The sequence below is a fragment of the Lissotriton helveticus genome, chromosome 3_1 (genome assembly GCF_964261635.1).
Source record: "Lissotriton helveticus chromosome 3_1, aLisHel1.1, whole genome shotgun sequence".
In the NCBI taxonomy this organism is placed as follows: Eukaryota; Metazoa; Chordata; class Amphibia; order Caudata; family Salamandridae; genus Lissotriton; species Lissotriton helveticus.
In genome coordinates, this window is record NC_136061.1 from 230578069 (window position 1) to 230604738 (window position 26670).

General features: G+C 47.4%; 1 protein-coding gene across 1 annotated transcript in view; it reads left to right on the forward strand.

Annotated features, from left to right (window-relative positions):
- ZZEF1 (zinc finger ZZ-type and EF-hand domain containing 1) overlaps positions 1–26670 on the forward strand; it is a 1627273-nt gene that overhangs the window by 1511679 nt on the left and 88924 nt on the right. The window contains exon 53 of the mRNA XM_078679684.1: positions 20602–20752. Coding sequence (XP_078535810.1) covers positions 20602–20752 — 151 coding nt within the window. The remainder of the gene's footprint in view (positions 1–20601; positions 20753–26670) is intronic.

Consider the following 26670-nt stretch of genomic DNA (forward strand, 5'->3'; position numbering starts at 1 on the left):
TAATACAAAGGGATGTTTGAGACAGTACATCTATCAATGGACTGCTTTGTAGTGACTACACCAATTAGAAAGGGTCCAGAACTAAGAAATGATCAAACTCCTTAATTTCATTGGAAAACTAATATCCAAAGTATGGAGAGATTTCCCACTTGGATATGGACTTTGGAAAAAGGTGATATAGAAATTTCCTGATGGACATGAAACTTTGACACCACTTGTTGAAAAAACTAGTGTGAATTTTCATAACCACTTTGTTCTTATGGAACAGATTACTGCATATAGACTGCAGTCAACTAAATGTTCATAAAAGTTATAGCTACAGGAATGCTGCTTTGCAAATTAATTGCTCTAAAGAGGCCTTGTGAATATGTTAAAAAGGAAAACACATCAGTATTTATTGGCCTATATTAATCTCTAATAGGGTGATGGCCTCCTAACTGTGGAAATATCAGTTTAATCCTAACTATCATTAGTGACATGAACTTTGCAAAAGAGGTTTGTGAAGGTCATTTTCTGTAGGCAGTAATGGCTCTGAGAAAACTACAACCCCACTTAAGCCAAATAGAGAAGGTATGGGATTCATTATTTTTCCTGCGTATGGTCTGGTCAGTCTATTTCTGAGGCAGGGTCAGGTGCTGATACTGCTAGAAATCAGCATCCACCCTGCCAAGTTCACCAATCGAAAGCTGGATTTTGGGGTGTTAAATCTACCCCCCAAACGTGTGAAGGAAATGTGGCTTGTGCACCTGTCTCCTGTGTGGACATTCTGATAGGTGAAGAAGAAAAAAGGTGAACCAGCATTGACATTACTATTCTGCTGCTGTTAGGCTTATCCGAGCCATGGAGTATGTGAGTTCAATGATGACAGCTGGAATCGGAGGTATCAGAAAAAATGTATACACTAAGTTCTTCAACAAATGTTTTACTGATTGGTCAAACCTGAAGGTGTACTTTTGGCATTTTTTTGTTTTATGTGCTAGCGTACAGATCTGACTATGCATACCCCCATTCTCAAAAATGTCTGACAACACAAGTCATTTTAACAGCCATTCATTGTTTTCTTGAAAAGAAAGATCAGAGAGTTTGCTTCTTGATTATTTTTACACATTAGGAATATTAACTGCATTGATAGTCAACAGCTTGACATTCAGCTATTTCCATACCAACTGTGCTTCTAGAGGCAGATCCCCTGATCTTTTCCCTCCCCACTTCTTGAGATGATATATGAATTAGTGTTGTGAGCCTGAACAAGGAGGGAATCTGTCTTGATGGCTAGAAGAAAAGACCTGCTGGTTGGACTGCCCTCAACTTTAGCAGGATGATGTGTTATGCATGTTTTTTTCTCAGACAATACTCATTTAATTTGAAGATGACCCATGTGCGCTCCCCATTCCAGAAAACGAGCATCTATCACAATGGTTTGAATCCTGCTGAAAGAATACTCCTTTAATATTCTGTCAGTTCCAGGAATTGCAGCTGGTCTAAAGGTCGGGCTGTCCACATAGCTGCCTGGATTTTGGAACGACTAGTCTTCAAGACACAGTTGAAATGATCTCATCTGCAGTCAGGCATTTAGGACTTAGAAAAACAAGAGTCCATTTATCTCGGTATAGACGAAATCTGACAGGTTGTAAAATATATTAGTTCGAAAAGATTGTGAGATTTCAGATGGACAGAAGGTAGTCAATCGTCCGAACGTTCAACTTTTGCTGCCAGAGTTTCTAAAACATTATACAGATAATAGATTGTTTTAAGTAACGTATGAGACCCTAGCTTTGGGGAATGTATATTGTCAAATGGAAATGATGATGGATCTCTTAAGGCATGTCTGCTTTTATGGGGCATTCCTATACTTAAGGATATATAAAAACCTTTATGTTCGTGAGATTGCAGCAACTACAGGCATGCATTTAAAGTTCTTTGAGCCGACTTAAGGCTGAATGGAAGTAACTTTGTCATGAGAGTGAGCATTGCCGACCATAAACCTCAAAGTGTTCATGCTTATGCATAATGTAAATGTGAAAAGGCCTAACCTAAGTACAGAACAAGCCTTTCCTATGGTTGATTGTGCATTGTGGGAGACTGGCTTAGTATATGATGCACACTAATTTAAGTGATGCACCTTGCACTAATCATGCCAACCCTTATGGTGATTTTAGTGCTCTTTGATAATCCTAGAAATCTCTCAAAGTGGTAGCTGTGGAGAGGAGATTTAAGGCATATATTGTAGGAGTGTTAAGCAGCTTGTTTTTACCAGTCTAATCATGTAGTGTATATTAATTGAAAAAGAACCACACAGTGTATATATTAAAATATGTATGTTTTTTACACAACACTCAAATGCATTGGTATAACTCCTACCCGTAGATATCAACACAAATGCACTACAATATTTCAATTGCAATAAGGTAAGTAGCACAAAATACAGTGATCTCCAGATGGAGACCATACCATATACTAAGAAAGTGGAATGCGAACTGCAGGAGAGAACGGGACTTGGCCAGAAGACCCACAGGTGTGGGGGACACAAAGACCCACCCAAGGCAAGTACCCAGGATCCCCACGGAGGCTGTGTGCAGATTATGAACACAGCGACATGCCCAATGAGAGCCAGTGAAGGAGTTGCGGTTGCAGTTTTGTAGAAGAAGGACCCTTTCCAGAGGACCTGAAGAATTCCCTTGGAAGACGGAAGGTTGGAGAGCCACCCAACCCATGGATGCCCAGGAGACCAGGTTAACTACACCAGGAAAGCCATGGGCATGGAAGTGAAGAGACGTCGGAAACCTCTGTAGACGACAATGGAAGACTTGGAGAAAAGTGCCTCTGGAGAAGAAGGTGAAGAAGTCCGGTGGAATCCAAGGGTAGATTCTGGAAGTGAAGATCCTGCAAGCAGAGGGGACAGAGTCTATATGACACAGGAGTGACCTGGAGGCACGGATGAGCAATGCCCACCGATGTTGGACGGTTCGGACGAGTTGACGGTGAACTTGTCGCTGCAGCTGTGAAGACAAGATGATGCTGCGGAACACCAGGAGCTGTGCAAGAGCTGTCCCATGTCGGGTGTGGGTGACCAGGGGGTCAGTGTCTGGCAGGAGCACCAACAAGCCTTGGTAGCCACAACTGGCGTGGAGAACAAAGAAGGAACAACGTTGGGACCAGCAAGGACCAAGGGACCCACTACAAGCAGGAGAGTCAGAGCAGGCCCTGGGCAACCAGGGGAGCCCACTGAAGCAGGAGAAGACACTCGGGAGAACCCCCTGTAATTGGAAGCAAGAGAGGCTGGAGCTTCTTGTAGCCCAAAGATCTCTGGAGTGCAGAGCCAGCTAGCCTTGGCAATGGTAAGTTAACGATTTGCACAGGGGTTTGGTCAAAGTGGTTCCAACTAGGATACTGGCCTCAAACTTGCAGAGAGGACACGTGAGGCCTTGCGGGAGTTGCAGAACAACCTCCTATGTTGCTGAACCTTTCTAAGCCTGTGGGCCGTCGGGAGCAGCAGACCGGTCCGCTTCAATGCAGTGCCTATAGACAAAGGGGTGTGACTCTTTCACTCCAAGGGAGATTACTTTGGTTGTTTACTTCGGGTGTCCTTGATGCCCACAGGTCTGGTGAAGATCCTGGAAGCAGCACAGACTCAGACGGCGAAGACGACTTGCAGAACAGCGAGACCAGGAGCAGCAAGAGTCTTCCTTGGTGCAATCTCGGTTCCGGGCAAAGTCCAGAGAGGTCAAAGTGTCCAGAGGGTCGAAGAGTGACGTGGTTTCAGGCTTGAGTCTTTTTCTGCGATGAATCTAAGGCACCACCCACAGGTAAGCCCTTAAGTACCCTGGGGAAAGGGTTGGAATGACAGTGGGGTCCCTCCCAGTGGAGGGGCTGGACAGAAGGGAGGATACTCTGATGTCCTTTGTCCAGTTTTGTGCCAAAATAGTTACCATAGTCAAATGGAGGAAGCATCGTGACTTGGGTCCTGATTAGCAGGATCCCAGTCAGACTTGTCATAAAACATAATAACATGAGCAAAAAGTGGGGGTAACCATGAAAGCAGATCCTACTTTCCTATACTTACGCTCACCCAAGTCCTTTCTGCCCTGGACCCTGTAGACTGTGGTTCATGGTGAGCCAGAAGCACTTTCAGTGTGCCCTGCTCCCTTTTGGCCTTTTCATTGCCTCTTGGGTGTTCACCAAACTGATGGTGGTGGTTGCAGCTCATCTGCGGAGTTCAGGGGTGCCAGTCTTCCCCTATCTCGACTGCTGGCTGTTGAAGGTGGGCTCAACTCAGGCAGTCGTATCCCACCTCCAGACTACGGTGGACCTCCTGCACTCACTAAAATTCATTGTCAATGTGCAGAAGTTCAACCTGACTCCCTCTCAAACGCTCACTTTTATCGGAGCGGTTCTGGAGACCGTGCGGTTTTGGGCTTTTCCCCCCATATGGCGATTCCAGGATATTCAGACTATGATACCGATGTTTCTGGCTCTATCCTGGGTTTCGGTGATATTAACTCTGAGGCTGCCGGGCCTTTTGGCTGCCTGCTTGTGCCACATCTCCATTGGCATATGTGAGCTGTGCAGTGTTGAAGTTCCAGTGGGCGCAGCATTAGGAGAATCTTTCCGACATGGTCCAGATATCTAAGGGAACTGCAAAAGATCTGCAGTGGTGACTGATAAACTGTGATTGGGTCAGCGGGAGCCCCCCCTGTCCCTTCCACCAACCAGATCTGACAGTGGTGAAAAATGCGTCACTGCTGGGATTGAACGGCCACATTGGAGAGGTGGAGATCAGAGTCCTCTAGTTTCTGGTGGAATCCTGACTCCACATCAACCTTCTGTACGTCCGGGCGATCCGGCTGGCATTAAAAGCCATTCTACCCTCCATCAACGGAAGTGCATGTGTTCACGGACAACACCACCGCCATGTGGTACTTCAATAAACTAGGCGAAGTGCGGTCGTAGACCCTTTATCAAAAGAGGCCCTGCGCCTCTCTACATGGCTAGAATGTCAGGGCATATCCCTGGTGGTTTAACACCTGACGGGCTCTCTGAACACCCGGGCAGACAAACTCAGCCGAAGATGCCTAGCAGATCATGAGTGGTGTCTTCATCTAGAGGTGGTGCAATATCTCTTTCAGCAGTGGGGAGAGCTTTAGTTGTATCCGTTCACCATCATCAAGAATGTGCAGTGTCAGCAGTTTTGCTCGCTGGATTTTCCAGTGTGGCTCTCGCTCAGAGATACATTTCGTCTCGAGTGGCGCTCAGGCCTCCTGTATGCCTTTCCACCCATACCACTCCTGCCCAGAGTTCTCAAGAAGATTGGAACAACTGAGTCCCAGTCATCCTTGTGGCTTCAAACTAGGCTCAGAGGAGGAGGAGCTACGCTAGCAATCAAGATGGCCGCGTAAGCTCCCGGCTCCGCCGACCTCCGCCAGCAACTCGTATATCCTGCCATCAATCCTGAACTTGCACCAGATTCCCGTGTTCATGAAGTATTTCTGCTTCTCAAGGTGCAACCCCGAGATTTTTATCTTATCGGATGACGAAGATACGCCGTGTTTCCATTCTCGGCCTAACACCGTGTGGAAGCCGGGGCCTCGATTTCTAGCCTATCCGGGTTGGAGTTGATCAACATCGGCCGCTGGACCTGGGCTGAGCCCGGTCTCCCGAAGTGTGCCGTAAACTGTTTGTTTTGGATGGCGACACTGTGAACGGTCTACACCGTGGAAACAGCAGCGTACCACACCGGTTGCCGTGGTCGGGGGTCCGACGCCCGGAGACCCTGCTACCTTCCCGGGGTGGACGGGCTGGGGCCCTCGCTAACGGCGAAGGTGTCGATCTTGCAAGACGGAGAGCGCCCACTGTTGTCATCAGATTCGCGTGGCCTGTTACCCCGGAGTAGCCGGCCTCCGGGGTTAGAGTCCGGCTCTATCGCTTCGTGAGAGGGGATGGGGCAGACGGAAGGCACGCCATCGCTAAAGGCCGTCATGGCCGCCATTGGGGCGCTCCGTTCGCAATCCACCGCTGTACTCCTGACACTGATTGTGAAAGTGGACGGTATCTTGGGACCGGATAACGACTCTTCGCTAAGTTCTCATCTAGCTGTGGTGCCACCGGTGCAATGTACGCCTGAGATCGAGGTCCCCATGCGGAACCCGGATTTAATGTGCTTTGTCGGCTCCCAATTAACAGCCAGCAAGCCCGTGATTATCGCCAGCGTTCCCTGCTCGATCCTGCTGCCGCCTAATACAGATATTGACAGTCTTCTGTGCTGTAACAAGTTCCTCAGTGACTATTGGAGAGACTCGCTATTTTTTAACACTCCCCCTCGATCGATTTGTGGACATCGTGAACCTTTGTCCTATTATCGATCCGGCAACACTGACATGACCTTTAACGAACGTTCTGCTTTTTCCATTGAGATGGTGGTTCGAGTGAAGAAGACTCTCACGAAAGACCGTACTGGCCAGGGCTGAACTTGAATGCTTGGGTTTGATAAAATAGCTTGATTCAATGCTGGGATTGTAACCTATAATGTGAGGGGAGTTGGGTGGTGCTTTGCTAAACTCCCCCGATTGATCTGTGTATCTTGCTGTATATTAGTTTGACTATATTTCGGGGGGTCGCTTCTGGCGGGGGGTACGGGAGACCGGGGGTGTATTTGCTTTCTCCTCCTCCGCTTTATCTTCTTTTCTTCTTTTAGGGCAAGTTCTTGGGCGACAGGCACGCTGCTAGTGGGGTTAGGCCGTAGCCATTGCAGGGGTGCAGGGTGGGGGGTTAGGGTTTTTTTTTATTTTGCCTTTGTTTTGTTCTATGGCTCCTTTTTAGGTTTCGACTGCAAAAAGCTGCGCAAGCAGCTTTTGCGCAGGAGAAATCTTATGAGAACTGTAGTGTGGCTTTGGGTCGGCCCTCGTCATTCATTGGCTGGCTCCATAAATGGAGCCTAGCCATTGGACGAGGGGCCTGTCCGTCAATGCCGGACCAGATTCGGGGGCGTTCCCGAGATTCTTTGGCTTTTGCCGACGTCACGCGACGTCAGCCGAAAGCCGGGAACGCCCCCGAATCTGGTCCGGCATTGCCGGCACCTGATTTTCGAGTATTTTGTCCGCTGGCAGGTGCCCACCCTGCCAGGGACCTTGCCGCTGTTGTGGTACCCCGAGCGAGTGCCCACCTCGCTTAATATTTAGATTTAAGGCCGGTGCCCACCCGGCATTGCTCCGTGTATTCACCGCCGCGGCCCCGAGTGAGAGGAGGAAGCAGCGCCCGCCTTCAAGCCCGGGCCGCGCTGGGATTGGCCCAGCCGGTCGAGCCCCCTTCCGCGTCATCACAGGAGGAGGAGGAGGAGAGAGCCGGAAGGAGGAAGCAGCATCGACCGTCCCGAGGCTCCCGAGCACAGGAGGAGCCCCGGGGAAAGAGAACGTCCCTCCGCGGCCCCGGAGAGTCCCGAGGAGCGGGAGCTCTCCTCCAGCAGCCGCCGGACCCGGTGAGTGCCTGCAAGGGGAGAGGGGCGTCGGGACACATTGTCGGTGTCCGCCCCTCCCCCCGTAGTGCGATCTCGCACCCAGAGAGCAGAGAGCTCAAACCAGAGACCCGGGGCAGGGGGGGTTAGCCCATTCTGCCGCGGTTTGCACGCCCAGATCACTTTCTGCTGATCTGCAGCCCAGAGCCGTCCACTAGGGCTTGCAACAGCATGCAGTTTCCTTTCAGAGGAAGTATGCAGCATCGAGCCTCGCATTCTCTCGTGCAACCCCACCCGATCCCAGGCAGTTCCATACTTTACCCCTTAGCCGTGCTTCAGTGTCGTGTGCGCTGGACTTTGAGAGCCCCACTGATTTGCAAGATCTGATAAGGGAAACAGTGACGCATATTTCATTTGCATGCAGTAGCCAGCCGAGCACGCTGTCTGAATAATTAAACGCATTTAAGCATTTTCCTTATCTAGCGAGCTTTTGAAACGTACCTAAATGTTCGCACCGGAAATGCGCGCACCGTATGACTTTGATCACTTCTTATTGTACAAATAAACATGCCTGGCTTTAATTTCTTTCAAGCTTCGGCCCGGAAATATCTGTGCAGGTTTCCCACAACCTAGAGTGCCTGCATCATTGATATCAACATAGGACTCATCTGACTCAGCATGTCATCAGTGAGATCCCACAATCCTCCACCCCTGGTGCACCCTTCACAGTGTACCTTCTCTTGCCCATCTCGCACTGTAAACTAAACTACATTCTCCATATTCAGATGTCCTGTATGTGCCATTCTTTAGTCGTCCCCACCTCGCCTAAAGTATACACATTGGTGGTGGCCCTCAACATTTTGAACAGGTGCAGCACCAAGTCTGGGATTGTACAACCCTTCTCAAGAGGTTCGCACTCTCGTGGACATCTAGGGCAGAGTTACACTATGGCGAGGCTGCTCAAAATAACAATGGCCGACCAGGTGATGGCTAATTCTCAGTCTGTGGCCCACCAAAAATTCACCAGAAACAGAGGCTGTGCCAGTGACAGCAGCAGGATTCTTCAGATGCGGACGTGAAATATCAGCTAACCAAGAATGTGGTCTGAACTCGCACATTCACCAACTCATCCACCTGCACATTCATCTTACTGATAAGGCACCCACTCTAGAGTTGTCTGCAGCCTACACCTTTAGTGTACTTATTATTCTGTGGGCGATGAAAGCTTGTACTAGGCTGCCCTGCTGGTTCTGTTCTGCGGTAAATGGAAGATTGCATGAATTGACTTCTGTGAGAGGGAACAGCTTGATTTACTAATGCCATACTTTCCCTTTTTTGTGAGAAAGTTAACATTGCGCTTCTGCTTCCTAATTTGCACCTGTCCTGTGATGGGAACACGTGCGCTGATGCTACTGTAGTTGTCTGTAACTTCCTTCTGAAGTTGGGAAGTTTTCATAGTTTCTTCCCTCAGTGTACCAGTTCTGTAAAGAGGGTTGTTCTGTATGTGTGAGAGACCCTTGTGATATTCCCTCTGTCACTGCCACCTGTCTTTCATTTATTATTTTAAAGGAAGATTGCTCTGCTGGGGTCTGTTATACATTTACTGTGTTGTGAAGGCATGTATGAAACTTTCCACTAAACAGAAGACCAAACTATTCACATCACCAATACTTGTTTTAATGCATGATGTAGGTGAGTTAGAGGGAATGCATAAGTTTCACGCATGAAACAAGTAATTTTTGTAATGGAATAGAAGACTGTAACATTTGAAAACATAGCTGACTAGTGGCTCTGTCATGTGTAACACCTCCAGCATGTTCTGGCATTTTAGGCAACAACACTTTGTATGCTGGGATTTTGAGCCTATGATGAAACGGTTAAAAGCATAACTACAAGCCCAGTGATGCAGAATGCTGTTAGTCAGATAAAATAAAAATAGACCATTGTATCTTATGTCATGATGCCAAAGCGCAGAGTTGTGAAAGGCAAAATACAATGTAGTTCCTAGCTTGGTCCCTTTTATTCTTCTAGCCAAAAGTAGGTTTACAGCCTAGTACGTGAGTAGGGAAAGGTAGCCAGTCAGAATCAAATGCCTGCATCTTACTGCTAATGGATTAACATTAGAACTCCCTTGAAAACCAAGGACATTGTTTTACCAGAACAATGCAAAAAGCAACGGTTAGACATAGCTGGAGACACAGAGGGAAACAAGCATTTACAATGCAACTGTTTCGCCTTTGGAAAAGTTAGAGCTATTGGCAATGTAAAGGACAATGCCATTTATTTATCTGTTTTCAAAACCAACACATAAATACAAATGTTGTCATTTACAATGCCAATAGCTCAAACTTTTCCAAAGGCGAAACCGTTGCATTGTAAATGCTTGTTTCTTTCCTTTTTCCTTTCACGAGAGGTGGGCTGTTTATCCTTCACTGATTCTTTATTTGTCTGGGAGTCTACACTAGCTTTAATTATCCTGTACCTCAGGACTGGGGCTTGCGGATGGGATTGTTCTAGGTCGTCTAATATGCTGTTTATTCCTCCTTTCAATATGCGTAATCGAGATGCCGTCACATGTTCCTTTCGCTTTTATTATTGGCATGAATATTTCCCCCGCCTGTACCTGTTCTATATTTTATAGTATGACACCTGATATTTGTACTGCCTCATCTTGCTTCATTAATAAAATCTTTGAGAAAAAAAAAAACTAGGCTCAGAGACTTTGGTATCCTTAGCTGTTGAGTATGGCCATCGGTCCTCCCATCAGGCTGCCCCATCGTGAGGATCTTCTGTCGCAGCAGATGGGGAGGTTTCTTCACCTGAACCTGCCAACGCTCCCCCTTAATGCTTGGTGATTGAGCAGCCACTGTTGACAGCTTTTGACCTTCCGCCCGAAGTCTGCAATATTATCTTAGCAGCCTGGCATCCCTCCACCAAAACCTTATACGCATGCCGTTGGGACACGTTTGCGGGTTGACCCTCTTTCGAATCCCCTCTCTCCAGTCCTTCTCTTTATGCTTTTTCTTGCCTTGCTTTGGGTACCTTGAAGGGCTATCTTTCTGCCATCCCATCCGTTCTGTGGTTGCCAGATCAGCCTTCCCTATTCAAATCTCCTGAGTTTTGAAAGGTCTGCAACACGTTTCCACTTTAACCCTTCTTCATGCTTCAGTGGATCCTTAATCTAGTACTCACTTTTCTGATGTGCGCTCCCTTTGAGTCACTGTGGCTCAACTGTTTTCTCAGGCTCCTTACCATCAAGATGGCCTTCCTGGTGGCAATAACATATGCACGGATGGTCAATGAGCTTCAGGCTTTGTCGTCTGTAAGCCTCCCTACCTGACCATCTCCCAGACAAGCTGGTTCGCCGCACTAGAGCCTCCTTTCCGCTGAAACTTGTCACCTTTCATGTAGGCCAGTCTGTCACCCTGGACTATGTTACACTCTCCGCCACATTCTTCCAAAGAGAAGTATCTGATAGAGACTACCAGGCGCAGATTCCTTCTCGTAGAATTATCCCCAGGGGTGAGACTGGATCTGAAAAACTTTTCTTTTCCCAGCATCTCTGAAGTCGCGGAAGGAACGCCGGATGAAGCTTCTCTTGGCCCACATCTCCAGGTCGGCGCCGTCACCTCCATCAGCTTCTACAGAAGGTTTCCGAAGCGGTCGTCATCGCCGCTGCCCTCATCCCTCTCCTGTGCCGCAAGAGCGTCGCTTCCCGGTCTGTAAGTGTTGCAGTTTGTCCCCGAGGGCTGGTTTCCGGCCTGTTGGGGGCATGGGCTCTACGCAGGTGATGCGGCCTTGTGTGTCGTCCCCCTATCCACCGTTTCTCGGCGTCGAGAGGCCAGATGGAGCCATATGCGGTGGCTTTGCAGGCCTCGCTGGCTCCTCCTCCTCCTCCTTCCCATCCTGGGACATCAGTGGATCCCTTGCGCGGTTCGGGGTCTTCCGCGGCGTCGCCGGCGGCTCTGGCGCCGACTGGTTCGGCTACAGGCTTGGAAGATATGGTGCCGTTTGGGTGCGGCCCTTTGGGGGTCCCTCCTTCGTACCACGGCACCCCGGCTTCGCCGCAAACTCCTACGGGAGTCCCTGTGGTGTCGCGGGAGGTCGCCAGGGCTCGGTTCACATCCTTGAGCCCCTTTCGGCACTTTGACAAGGTGGTCCGGTCTAAGGGCGAGGAGAGGCCGCACCGGCACCGGCAGCTGCTGGCCCTGGCAGCGCCACAGGGATCGTTGGACCCCCTCGTCCCGTCACGGGTCGAGGCTGGCGGGGGACTCCTCGTCCCTGTCGTTCCTCCGCACAGGCAACCGCCTCATCGGAGGTAGTCGGCCTTGACGGCGCTGCAAGGGTCGGCGGACCCCTCTCGTCCCCTCGTGGGTCGAGGCTGGCGGGTGTCTCCCTGTCACTCCCCGGGCCCCTCTCGTCCCTCCGCGCAGGCAGCTGCCTCGCCGGAGGTCGAGTCAGCCCTGGTGCTGCCATGGGGTTTGGTGGGCCCCCCTCACCCACCTATGGGTCGAGGCTGGCAGGGGTTTTTTCCCCAGCCCCTGGTGCTCCTCGCCACTCCACCCAGGCGGCTGCCTCGTTGGAGGACGGCCGGAGCCGTTCTGGCGCCGTCCCTTAGCCGCGTCGCTCCGGTCCCGCCCCGGTCGCGGTGTGATGTGGCGGAGGCCTGTCCGGTGCCGCTGGACGGCGCCCTGCTCCAGGTTGCAGATTCTACGGCACTGGACAGGCGTCGGGTCGTGGATTAGTCTTCGGATGTTCCCTCTTCCCTGTAGGTTGGGTGCTTGCTGTTGTTGTCCTCGCCAGAGGCGGGCGGCCTTGTCGTAGCTTTTTCCCCGGCGTCATCCAAGGCCGGCTCCTCAGCACGGCCGCGGTTTTCGCCAGAGGAACCACAAGTCCATCATTCCTCGGTTCCTCTTTCCCCCATCCGGACCTGGCCTTTCCCCACTCTGATTGGCCATGGGGATGGCCGCCTTAGCTTGCAGCCGTCGCTGACAGAGGAGCTGCTTTCTCCACCACAGGGCCCCATGGAGCCGGGTGCAGCCTTCGCTTGCGCTGTTTCCACGGCTGTGGGAATTCTGTGCATGGGTGATCTGGCTGCTCATTTCCCCCCGGATCATCTTTTGGAGGTTCTTCACCAGGGATCTGGTTGAAGGGAGCTGCTGCTTCCTTTTGAAGGTTTGCTCTGTTCTTCTCTGAAGGGAGCTTGGGGGCGACCCGCCACAGGGGATCCGGTTCCCCAAAACCTTCTGCACCGGCACCTTCCAGGGCCGCGTGAACCGGTGTGCCTTGCCCTCCACCCTTCTGCCAGTGGGTCACTTTTGCAGACCACCTTTACCTCCCTGCTGTCTCTATTCTCCACCATCTCGGGAGGCCCGTTAGCTGAATTCTTGGGGGCGCAATATGTTTTCCTCTGCGGGCCCTTAACAGTTTGTGTGTTGGCAAGGGCCACCGCTTGCTTGTGGGACTCGGCAGAGTCCCTTGGATCTGTAGCTTCTCAGGAGGGTGCTAGTGTGGACTTACGGCACCACACGTTAGATGGCCGGGAGCTGGCGGCGTTTATTCTTCGCTCCGCCCTGGACATCTTGGGGTGCTTGGTCGTACCATGGCGTGTTTGGTTGCCCTTCGCCGCCATGCTTGGCTCCGGGACAGTGTGTTCCTGGAGAATGTTCAGGAACAGCTGGTGGATCTTCCCTTCGATGGCACTCTTCTGTTCCACGCGCTGGCAGACTCGGCCATCCAGAGGTTCTTCGCGGAGCTTCGGCCTCCTCCTCCTCCTCCTCCTCCTCCTCCTCCTCCCCCTCCTCCTCCCCCTCTTTCCCCCTCAGTGACTGTAGGTTTATCCGGTTCTTGGGCGATGTTCTTTCATTGGGGCGGGTTGCCCCAGTTGTGAGCGCTCTGTGATTCATGTGCCTAGGAGTCCTCTTTTATTGGGACTGTGTCTCTATTGGCTGATGGACAGCCCTTTTTGCTGTATCTTTTTGCTTGGTTTATCTGCACCAAATTGGCCCTGAGATTAGGCCTTCTGTCGTTTGCTCTTGGCTACTTGACAGGGCTGCTTATGCAGGGCTTTTTTCCCGCAGTTCTTTCTGTTGTGCTGAGCTGCAGAAGTTTCTTCCTAAGAGGGTTCCCATGTTTTGGGACTAACATACCCCAAGTGGACTGGTGGTAGCTGTTACATAGCTTTTTCTGTGCTTGGAAGTTGTGGTCGCCTTCGAACCTCTGCTCTCCCTGGTGTTTAAGTACGTTGCAGGTGTAATCCCTTCTAGGTGGTTGGAATACCTTTGGCGGCGCCCTGGGGTATCCTTCTCCGAGGTCGCTGCGCTGTAGCCTAGTCTGCCCTGCCGTCTGCGGTTTGGCGTCATAGCTCTGGTTCCACCTCTTTTTGTGTCTTGTGTGCGGACCCCTTCCTGAGTTGTGTCCGGGGTCTTCTTCTTCGCCTCTGGCTTTCTGTTTTGGGGGCTTAGATGGATTTCTATTCCTCCCTCTTTCAGGCGCACCCTGCCCGGTCTTCCTCTTCCTTGCCTTGGTCCTGAATGGAGGTTTTTGTTGCCTGATGTGGGCGTGGGGTGCTTTGGCCTCCCCTCGCCTTGTCCCTGTTCCCTCTGCAGAGTGTGAACGGGCTTTCCCTTCTTCCTTATTCTTCTTTTTGCATCCCCCTAGGGATCAGTGGTGGTCTGACTGTAGGGGTTCTCCTTGCCTGGGGGGACATGGCTCCTCGCCCTGTCCGTTGGACTCGTCCCCTCTATTATTTTCAGGCTGGTGAGATCCTCTCGCAGATCCTACTTCCCCGTGGGTATGGCTAGGGTATCTATTCTACGTGAAGGAATCTGCGGCTAGTAATCTCTATCAGATGTACAAGTTACTTACCTTCGGAAACGATGTATCTGGTAGAGACGATTCTAGCCGCAGGTTCCTTCACGACCCACCCTTCCTCCACATTCTGCGAGAGCCCTTCGCTTGCTCTTCTGCACTCGCCTTTCTCTGGGTGCTTTGCCTTCTGCGAGTGCCTATTTCATTCTTCCCTAGCGGGATGCTTGTTTGGTGGGTTTGCATCATTCCTCCTTTCTGGTGCTGGACTGATAGGTGCATGAATGCTCCTGCGTCCCTATACTCTGGTGTTTCCAGTATGGGGCTTTCTCATATTTCCCCCTCCCTTTTCCTTGTCTGGAGTTTCTTACTTATGTGCAGTCCTCTGAGTTGGGGTCTCTTGGCTGGGCTTTAGCCTTGGCTCCTTTCAAGGGACGCGACTCTCCTGGGTGGTGTTGTCTTGGGGTATATTGTCGTTACTCTTCTGTCCTTCACTGTTAATGGACTGTGGTTGCAGGTTTCTTTGGTCTGCAGCAGAGTTCTTCATATGCTTTTCCTGTCTACAGGGGGAATGTTATAGTTGTTTGCAGGGTTGCCTGCAGTGGCTGTGCTCTGCTCTTCCCTTTTATGACTTTCGGTGCCATGGATCCTGGCACTTTCCCGTATGGGCTGTTCCCCTCGATTCGTTCCTTTCTGTCTATCTGCTGTTCCGCACACTCTTCCCATAGTTTTTTATTTTTGATGGCTTCGCGTTGTGGCGCAGAAAAGTTCTCAGAAGAAAACTGATGTCAGCGCGCCGGGGTGGGGCTGATGTGACCTCTCTGACATCTCGCCTGCGAATGACGTCATGGTGGAGTAACGCGGTACCGCCCACCGACGCGCAGAGATGCTGTGAAAAGAAACGTTTTCTGGATCCAGTCTCACGCCAGGGGATAATTCTACCTAAAAGAATCTGCGGCTAGAATCGTCTCTACCAGATACATCGTTACTGAAGGTAAGAACCTTGTACGTCTCCACCGCCTGTACAGAAAAATAGCTTTGTCATTCTACTTTGACCGCAAGTAAGAGTTCAGCGTGGAAGAGCAACTCTTCGTGGGATATGTCGGAGCGAAGAAGGGAAAGGCCGTGCAGAAACGGACAATGGATCGTGCTTTGCTCATTCCACCGGAGCCAAGGGTGCCACTATTGTGTTAGCACTCGTAGTTCCGGTCCTGGACATCTGCCAGGCAGTAATGTGGGCTTATCTGCACATGTCCACCAAGCACTACTGCCCGGACAGTTGGGTCCGTCCAGTCAGAACTTTGCTCGTTCAGTCCTGCAGAACTTTTTAGCCTGAAACAGTTTTGCAGACCTTCCTCCGGGAGGTATTGCTTTGGTGAATAGAAGTCTGTATCAGATGAAAAAGTACTTTCCTTACCAACCCAATCATCCTCCCCGCTCTTCGAACAGATTTCTAGGGACAGGGCTTTCTCCTTTTGAGGCCCTAATTTTACACACCAGTAATCAGTGTTCATTGTGGCTACACGCTCCTTGCGTAGAAAGTCGCAAAATGAAACTGATGTCAGCGCTATGGGTTGGCGCCCGTGTATGCCCCGCGCACATCACTTCTGACAGTGCCACACGGGCCCGAATGACACCCCCTTCAAGCTGGCAGGGGTCGTCCTCACTAAATATTTCCAGATGTAGTCCTATGCCTGGGGACAATTTTAAGGTAAGTAATCTGCAGATGGAAAGAGTTTCTATCAGATAAGGCATTACCAAAGGTAAGTTACTTGTTCGCTAATACCACTCCTACCCTGAGTTCTCAAGAAGATCAGGGACAACCGCGTCCAAGTTATCCTTGTGGCTCTGAACTGGGCCCAGATATTTTGGTATCCAGAGCTGTTGATAATGGCGATTGGTTCTCCAATCAGGCTGTCTCTTCCGGAGGATCTACTATTGCAAACAGCAAGGGAGGGTTCTCCACCTGCACCTGTCAATGCTCCACCTTCACGTGTGGAGATTGCGCGGCGACTGTTGACAGCTTTCAACTTTCTGTCCTAAGCCTGTATTGACATCTTCACAGGCAGGTGTCCCTCCACCTAGATGGTATATGCCTGCCGTTGGGGCAGGTTTGTGTCATAATGTGCAGAAAAATGGACTAACCCCCTTTCTGTCCCCCTTTCTCAGGTCCTTCTGTTTATTTTCTTGCTTGCCCAGCAGGGTTCTGATTTGGGCACCTTAAAAGGCTGTCTTGCTGCCATCTCGGCATTTCTGTTGTTGCCTGATCAGAAATTCCTTTTCAAGTCCCTTATTGTGCATAGGTTTTTTAATGGTTTTCAACATCTATTCCCTCCGTCACCCTGTCTCTGTTAAACCTAAATGTAGTTTTAATTTTCCTGATGTGTGCTCCTTTCATGTAGCTCCACAACTATCCTCTCTGGCTCCTTACTATCAAGGCAGCCTTTTTTAGTGGCAATAACATCTGCCTGGAGGGTCAGTGAGCTCCAAGCTTTATCATCTAAGCCCCCGTACCTCAGCATCTGCCCAGACAAACTGGTACTTCACACTAGAGCTTCCTTCCTACCGAAGGTGGTCATTTCCTTTCATGTCGGCCAGTCCATCACTCTGCTTACCTTTTATGCTTCTCCTCATCCCGCTAAAGAAGAGAAGCGACTCTACCCGTGTAACCCAAAAAGAGCATTGGGGTTCTACCTTGACTGGAAAAAAGTTCTGGGTGGATGAACAGCTCTTTGTGGGGTATCTCGAACCCCAGAAAGGGAATGCCGTACAGAAACGGACCATCTCCTGATTGATCGTACTATATCAGTCTGCTACGCATTGGCGAAAAAGCAAATCCCAAAAAGGGTTTGTGTGCTCATTCCACCAGATACAAGGCTGAGATTACTGCGTTAGCATGTGTGGTTCCGGTCATGGACATATGCCAGGCAGCAACATGGGCATCTTTACACACATTTACCAAGCACTACTGCCTAGCCCAAGGGGATGGCCACTTTGCCCTTTGGGTTCTGCAGAACTTTTTAGTGTGAAATTGTTTGGCAGACCTACCTCCGGGGAGGTATTGCTTGGGTATCTATTCTAAGGTAAGGCATCTGCTGCTAAATGTCTTACCTTCCATAACAAAGACTCTTGACCAACCCACCCATCCTCCCCACTGTGCAAACAGATTTCTAGGGACATGGCCATTTCCCTTTCAGGGCCCTAGCTTTTCACACCAGTAGTCCGTGTTCATCGCGGCTCCGGGTGTAGAAAGTTACCAAAAGAAACTGACATCAACATGCTGGGGTGGGGACTATATAGGCACAGCACTCATCACTTTATGCAGGAACGACGGCACGCATGTCCGAACAACACTGCCTACCGGTGCACAGGGGTACTGCTCAACATTGGTGACCACCACAAAACTCCAGTGAGGGGTGGGGGCCGGGAGGGGGAGGCAGGTAAGGGAGATTTATTATAAAAAAAAGGAAACGTACCTGTCCTTCCTTCCACGCGTCGGTGCTCCTCTTCACTCCTGATGGTGTCTCAGCAGTCCCTGAGACACCAGCACAATCTCCTCACCCAATCCAGACGCTGCTCTCCTAGCATAAGAGCATCGCCAGGATTAGTCTGAGTGGCCTTGTTTGCCGCTCAGGCAGTGCTTCTGGTGTTTCTCCAACCCAGCTGTGCAACACGGCAGGCCAAACCGACAAATGCACTTTACAGCGCACACTACTCCCTGCCACGCCCGGCCCTGCCCAAGACTCCTTGGCTCAGTCAGTCAGCAGAAAAAATATATATAATATTGTTACATTATCATTTTGTTTTCCTCTGACTGACTCAGTGGGGCAACGCTCCTCCGTCATTACGGAGGAGCCGGCTGGCTTTGCTACTCATAAAAAATCTCCGGGTCCAAACTGACACCTGGGGACATCTAAGGGAAGGAATCTGCAGCTAGATTAGTTAGTAAGTAAAATGTTCTTTAATACATATATCACCTCTAGGGTAAACCCTAGACAGCCATGAGGGCAGGATGCAACATATTTAAAAAGTACGATATGTACTTTTAGGTTTTACATGTCCTGGTAGTTAAAAACTCTTAATTACGTTTTTCACCACTACAAGGCCTATCTGTTATACAGAATGCCATCGGAGTTTCCTTATTGCATTTATTAGGATGTGATTTCCAAATGGGAGCAAGTAACGAGTCATGCTTGGTGTCTTTGGAATTGTAATGAGAAATCCTATTTTATGGTGCAGTCAGTTTTATAGTTTCAGTCTGAAGATGCCACCTTCACAGAGTTGGCATTTTCCTGTCTTAGCCATTTAGTGCCTGTAGCCTGCCTATCTCAGGGACACAAGACTGGGTGTAGATGATATTTAGGCTTTGTGTATTCCTCCAAGACAGCCACACACAAATAGAGATCTTAGGTGGTTCTGGATGGGCCATCACTGACAGGATGGGAGGGCGGAGCTGAACACAGCCCTAGTTACACTCGAATAGGCTGTGTCCTGCCTCCACACAAAAGGCTGCATACCCCCTCTAGTTAGTATGGAAGCTGCACAGGGAAGTTAGGATGCATGAGGACTTCAAATGGAACCATCTGGAAACTTCTCCTACTTCAAAGGAAGGTATAAATATTGGACCCCAGACACCAACTTTTCAGTACACTTCTTGACCTGTGGATACTCTGCCAGAAAGGAGTACTGTGTTGCTGAAAGGACTCGGCTGGACTGCAACACTAAAGGAACTGCTACCCTGCTGACCTGCTGCCCTCTTGCTTGGATGAGGAGGACTGGACCTGCATCTGTTGAAACCCAGGACCCGAAAGTGACTCCAAGGGCTATGTGACTAGCCTCCTGACCAGAGTCTCAGTGACAGAATGCTCCAACAACCTTGAAACCAGCACCTGGAATCTGCCATTTGCTAATCCTTCCCTACCACACCAAGTGGTGCCATCCCAGTATTGGGCCTTTGAGTGTGGGCATAATGGTGCTCTACCAGCCCATTTGTGGAGCCATTAGAACCGATGCATCACCTCTGCTGCGAGTGTCCCCTTGATGCAAGGGCTCTGCATCGACCCCGCAGCCCACATCAGAACCACAGCCTCTGCAAAACGTTCCCGATGCAGACCCTCCTCGATGATGACGCAGGTTCTCAGATCACAGCCACACAACTCTGCGGAACCGGCGCATCGCTAGCATAGTGCATCCTCGACGCTGGACTTCACATTGCAAGTCATCTTCGCCAGGATCCTTGACAATGATGCATGACCTTACATCGTAGCTTCACCGATCCTCAGAAGCGACACATCGCCTCAGCTGAGCGACGCATCCTCGGCGCGGGACCTCTCAATGCTCCACTAACCAGTATTTAAGGTACTCTTGTTCAGCAGGCCTAACTGGGTCCCTGTTGCCATCCCACACTCCATCACAAACAGCCCGAACTTGTGAGTTTGTCCCAATGCGGCAGGACCAGATATCCACAGTTGGTGCTTTGTGACACTATTTTCACTGAAATCTTTAAACTTGCATATGGCCGGTTCTACTTTTTGTTTAGGTCTTGTTTTATTTACTAGAATGTACTCTATTTTTCAAAATTGGTGTGCCATTTTTTGTTGTTGATGTTTTCACTTTATTACAGTTTGAAGTGTTGCATAAATACTTTACACGTTGTCTCCAAGTTAAGCCTGACTGCTCTGTGCCAAGCTACCAGAGGTTTGAGCACAAGTTAATTTGGGGCTTGCATGAGCCTCATTGACCTGGACAAGGATTGTTATTGCTGCTTCTGTAGGGTTTCACCCTCCTATCCCCCCTTAACCAGTAATCCAATTTCATACACTAGGCTCATTGCCTGTTTTCTGTACCTCTATGGAATCTTTTCATTCAGCCCTGAAGTTAAAGCAGAAGCTGTTTAGTCTTGCGGGTCTGAAGTAATCCGTATTCAAACATTTTTTGTGTCCAAATCAAAGGTCTCAAGGATATCTTAAGGAACTATTAAAAACTCAGGTTTCATTGTGCATTTTGTCTGTCAGAACTCATGGAATTCTTTGTAAGTACTCATCAGTCATGTAGGATTTGAATAAGTTATTTTTGATGAACAATACCATGGCAGCGGGTGTGGTAAAAGGATGTATAGTAGTTTCTACCACTTAACCCTGAGAAGGAGCACAAACTGCGCAGAATCTATCGTGATAGAAAAAGAAAAAGAAAAAGAAGCGACTGCTTTAAATATTGTTGTTGACCTTAGTGCTCCAGGTAGAGGTTTTTTGTGCTTGCCCTTATTTAATGCTATTGCCTTCTTGTTTCTCAGAAGCCTGCATAATATAGTTAATGTGGTATTGTCTGTATTCCATTTCTTTCTTTAGGGACTGTGATTTGACACTGCTGAAACCACTTTGGCAGCTCTTCTGCAATATGGAGAACAATCTGTGTCTTGATACGAGTAGTGCAAGTGTTCTCCTCCCTCTGCACCGCGCTCTCACAGAACTGTTCTTCATCACAGAGAACACAGCAAACGTGAGTAGAACCTATACCCTCAATACATATTTCCGGTGTTCTGTACAGTATGCAGATGTAATGCGTATATTTTCAGAAGTCAACAACTGCTGCTTACAGAATGTTTACTACAAATTACATTAATTTAAAAGTGCAGTTATTGAATTTAGCAAAAAAATGCATTAATTTGTATGCGCCTGGATAGTTAGCATTTTTGTTGATATTCATTTTAAAATTATTCTCTTAATGCCTGTTCATAAAATACTGTAGCACATTACATATACCAATTTTTAGGTCAAAACATTTTGATTTTACTATATATATATATATATGTGTGTATATATATATATATATATATATATATATATATATCCACAGCTACCCTTCGCCGTTGAAAAGGATGAGGGGACACGGCAGGGTTTCAAAGGAATTCTTTATTTTGTATTGGCATGACGCGTTTCGGCGGTTGCCTCATCAGATGCCTCCGTTTTTGCAATCTCAAAGTTTTTTCTTTTTTCTTCTTTCATTGATTATGCCCCTCCTTCTAAAGTAGCGTAGGGCTCACCTGCACCACATCTCGTTAATGAGCACTCGGCCAGTTCATGCTATGCGGACTGCAGATCCCATCATGCAGTTGGTTCTCATTGTGGACGATTGCTCCCACACAGTCGGATTTTTTCTTTTTACTCCCGGTGAGTGACTGAGTTTGGAGAGTGGTTGGCTTGAGTTTTGTAACACTGTGTTGGAAGATCGTAAATTCCTGCCCCTGAACTTCCAACCTCGCAGATCCTTTGTTGGTGAGGCTTGGAGACGCCGTTGAAGTAACTCTGTCTCTCCGTGCGTGTCACGGACTGCCAGCTGACAGCAAGATCTCTACTTCCATCGGGTGAAGGGCGGTCTGGGTTATAGCCACTGAACCGTAAACACTCCCGGGAGACACTTCTGGAAGGGTCCCCTCTGCGTGTCACTGGCCACACGCTAACATATCCACAGCTACCCTTCTCCGTTGAAAAGGATGAGGGGACACAGCAGGGTTTCAAAGGAATTCTTTATTTTGTATTGGCATGACGCGTTTCGGCGGTTGCCTCATCAGATGCCTCCGTTGTTGCAATCTCAAAGTTTTTTCTTTTTTCTTCTGTCTTTTATTGATTATGCCCCTGTAGCACATTACATATGCATAGGTATTAGGTCAAAACCTTTTGATTTTACTATATATATATATATATATATATATACACACACATATATATATATATATATATATACACATTTCTATCTATTCTATCTTTTCTTCCCTCTTGGAGGTGGTGTTGAAAAAGAAAAAATACCTTTGAACACATCTCGTGTTTTAATGGAAATTATTGTATATCATCACAAAAATATGGACTTTAAATAATAATTTGAGATGTCATCAGTGATGTCATCAGTGATGTCACTGACCATGTCATGAATGATGTAATATGTGACATCATCAGCAGTGGATTGCGGGTGCGCAAAATATAGTTAGTACAACTAACTATATAGGAGCAATTTCAATGGTTTTTTAAATGCTAATTCCTAACTATATAAGGCCTGAAACCTATGGTTTTTTAAGTGAATATATATATATATATATACACTCCACCTTTGCCAGTCAGAGCGATGCCGCTGTCATGAGCGGTCCAGGTAAGGTTACTGGCCAGCCTTCAAATTGTCTCCAAACACCTCTCGCATTAAGAAGTCAACCTGGACACCCAGCGTATGCAGTAAATCCTTTATTCTTTGACAGGAAAAGAGTCGACGCGTTTCACCTTTACGGCTTGTTCACGCTCGTCTGGTCGACAACAAACGACCATTTTTAAAATTCCCTAAACCACACCCAACGTGCAGGTCATGTGATAACCTATGTAAACGTGGAGGACATTTTAGGCTAGTCAAAAAGTGCAATGGATATATACACAATATATTATACATCGTATCCAAATTACATATATGTACAAGTAATGCAATGCTATTTCGAGTCATTATTTCTACATGTGATTAGATTCCATCACGAAATACGACATGATTTGACTAAATGTGTCAACAATTTATGCATTGCAGTGTAAAGTGTTTCATGGACATAATTGTTATCGGAAAATAATCCTAAATGTTGGTATTGCCCAAGTGGGCTGCATTATAAAACTACAATAGTCAAGGAAAAAGTTTCTTGAATATAGTTGCACCAATAAAGAATAACAGAGAACATAATAAATCAAAGTTGATGTTGCACACATTTTTCACAATCAACAAACTATAGTTGCCCGCATATGTTTTGCCCAAGTGGGCTAGTGCATATTGTCCTGGTAGTCCACTATTTGAAACGAACTGCATAATTGCAGCATCAGGATATCATGTAGTCCATAGTCATATACTATCCATCAACAGATCATTGTCATAAATTGTGACAGCCACTACTCCTCCACAAAAATCTGAAAAGTTAAAATATATTAAAATCAGAAACAGACGACCGAATTATATCCTAACAATAAGTATGTTACATTCATTCATATAAATGCACTTTCAGATCTTCACTCATATTGAGACCCATTGGGTGCAAACATTGGAAATCTATAATGTACTTGGATTCCAGTTTCCTGAGTGATAGTTCGAAATTACCACCTCTTATGCCCAGATCGACAGAATCAATTACCACCATATGTAACAAAGTTTCATTTTGCATGTGTGTGTCAAAGAAGTGTCTCGCAACCGGGTATAATTTGTTGTGGGAGCGTATAGCTCGCAAGTGTTCTAACACTCTTTTTTTGGCTTCGTGTTTGGTACTACCCACATACCATCTGTTGCAAGGGCATATCAAAACATACACACTGTATGGGGTATTGCAAGTGAGATGTTTACGAATGATAAATTCTCTATCACTTCCTGGAATAGTCAGACTCTTACAGCTTCTGCTGTTTTTGCACGCTTTGCATCTGCCACAACAGGTGAAACCCCTACGAGTGTCTTTTTTCTTTCCCCTTTCGGTTACATAATTCTGACTCAATTCATCACGCAAAGTTCTTCCCTTGCGGAATGTAATCTGGGGATGTTCCTCAAGATATTTTTTCAAATGCTCGTCTGTGTTCAGAACGTGCCAATGTTTTTTGAGGATTTTACGTACTTCATGTGACTGACCAGAGAAGGTAGTAATAAATCTGACTGTGTCTGTTGACTCCTTTGTCTCTCTGGGATGTAGCAGTTCCTCCCTCGTTTTGGTATCAACACGTTGTGATGCTCTAGTGATCACTTGTTTGCTATACCCTCGGTTCATGAAGCGTTGACACATAACCTCCTGTTCCTCTTTGAACCCTTCAGGAGTGCTGCAGTTCCGCTTGGCGCGTAATAGCTCGCCATACGGAATGCTGTACAATAGGTTCTTAGGATGGCAACTAGAGGCTCTGAGGATGCTATTCCCTGCCGTGCTTTTTCTGAATAGCTTTGTAGTAAGTCTATCCTTTCTTACTTCGACTTTCACGTCCAGAAATTCCATATTAGTCTGACTAATGTGTTCTGTTAAGAGTAGGTTAAGAATGTTGTTGTTAAGTTTGTCGACAAATTGCTTTGCCGAGATGGCATCCCCACTCCAAATAAAAAAGATGTCGTCATTATTTGGAGTGGGGATGCCATCTCGGCAAAGCAATTTGTCGACAAACTTAACAACAACAGTCTTAACCTACTCTTAACAGAACACATTAGTCAGACTAATATGGAATTTCTGGACGTGAAAGTCGAAGTAAGAAAGGATAGACTTACTACAAAGCTATTCAGAAAAAGCACGGCAGGGAATAGCATCCTCAGAGCCTCTAGTTGCCATCCTAAGAACCTATTGTACAGCATTCCGTATGGCGAGCTATTACGCGCCAAGCGGAACTGCAGCACTCCTGAAGGGTTCAAAGAGGAACAGGAGGTTATGTGTCAACGCTTCATGAACCGAGGGTATAGCAAACAAGTGATCACTAGAGCATCACAACGTGTTGATACCAAAACGAGGGAGGAACTGCTACATCCCAGAGAGACAAAGGAGTCAACAGACACAGTCAGATTTATTACTACCTTCTCTGGTCAGTCACATGAAGTACGTAAAATCCTCAAAAAACATTGGCACGTTCTGAACACAGACGAGCATTTGAAAAAATATCTTGAGGAACATCCCCAGATTACATTCCGCAAGGGAAGAACTTTGCGTGATGAATTGAGTCCGAATTATGTAACCGAAAGGGGAAAGAAAAAAGACACTCGTAGGGGTTTCACCTGTTGTGGCAGATGCAAAGCGTGCAAAAACAGCAGAAGCTGTAAGAGTCTGACTATTCCAGAAAGTGATAGAGAATTTATCATTCGTAAACATCTCACTTGCAATACCCCATACAGTGTGTATGTTTTGATATGCCCTTGCAACAGATGGTATGTGGGTAGTACCAAACACGAAGCCAAAAAAAGAGTGTTAGAACACTTGCGAGCTATACGCTCCCACAACAAATTATACCCGGTTGCGAGACACTTCTTTGATACACACATGCAAAATGAAACTTTGTTACGTATGGTGGTAATTGATTCTGTCGATCTGGGCATAAGAGGTGGTAATTTCGAACTATCACTCAGGAAACTGGAATCCAAGTACATTATAGATTTCCAATGTTTGCACCCAATGGGTCTCAATATGAGTGAAGATCTGAAAGTGCATTTATATGAATGAATGTAACATACTTATTGTTAGGATATAATTCGGTCGTCTGTTTCTGATTTTAATATATTTTAACTTTTCAGATTTTTGTGGAGGAGTAGTGGCTGTCACAATTTATGACAATGATCTGTTGATGGATAGTATATGACCATGGACTACATGATATCCTGATGCTGCAATTATGCAGTTCGTTTCAAATAGTGGACTACCAGGACAATATGCACTAGCCCACTTGGGCAAAACATATGCGGGCAACTATAGTTTGTTGATTGTGAAAAATGTGTGCAACATCAACTTTGATTTATTATGTTCTCTGTTATTCTTTATTGGTGCAACTATATTCAAGAAACTTTTTCCTTGACTATTGTAGTTTTATAATGCAGCCCACTTGGGCAATACCAACATTTAGGATTATTTTCCGATAACAATTATGTCCATGAAACACTTTACACTGCAATGCATAAATTGTTGACGCATTTAGTCAAATCATGTGGTATTTCGTGATGGAATCTAATCACATGTAGAAATAATGACTCGAAATAGCATTGCATTACTTGTACATATATGTAATTTGGATACGATGTATAATATATTGTGTATATATCCATTGCACTTTTTGACTAGCCTAAAATGTCCTCCACGTTTACATAGGTTATCACATGACCTGCACGTTGGGTGTGGTTTAGGGAATTTTAAAAATGGTCGTTTGTTGTCGACCAGACGAGCGTGAACAAGCCGTAAAGGTGAAACGCGTCGACTCTTTTCCTGTCAAAGAATAAAGGATTTACTGCATACGCTGGGTGTCCAGGTTGACTTCTTAATGCGAGAGGTGTTTGGAGACAATATATATATATATATATATATATCCTGCTCAAAACTCTTCGCACTCACGCAAAGACCACAGCACTACTGAGGGACAGATCAGGTCCACAGTTTCTTTAATCAGGAACCACACAAACGCGTTTCGGCGATCTGCCTTAGTCAGTGACACTCCGCTCCTGACATGTTGATAAAGCTTCTCAACCTCCATTGACACAAACAAGGGACTAACTCCTCTGCGACGACTTAATTGCCATCTTGGAGTGTATATTTACGTCAGACTTTGCTGTCATTATCATGTAACCTTACAATCCGTTATAATGTAAAAGCAGAGGATATACATCATTGTATTGGAAAATACCACACCATCTAGCCGTGGATTGGCTGATGTCCCTTGTCACACTGTCCAGGTCGAAGTAAA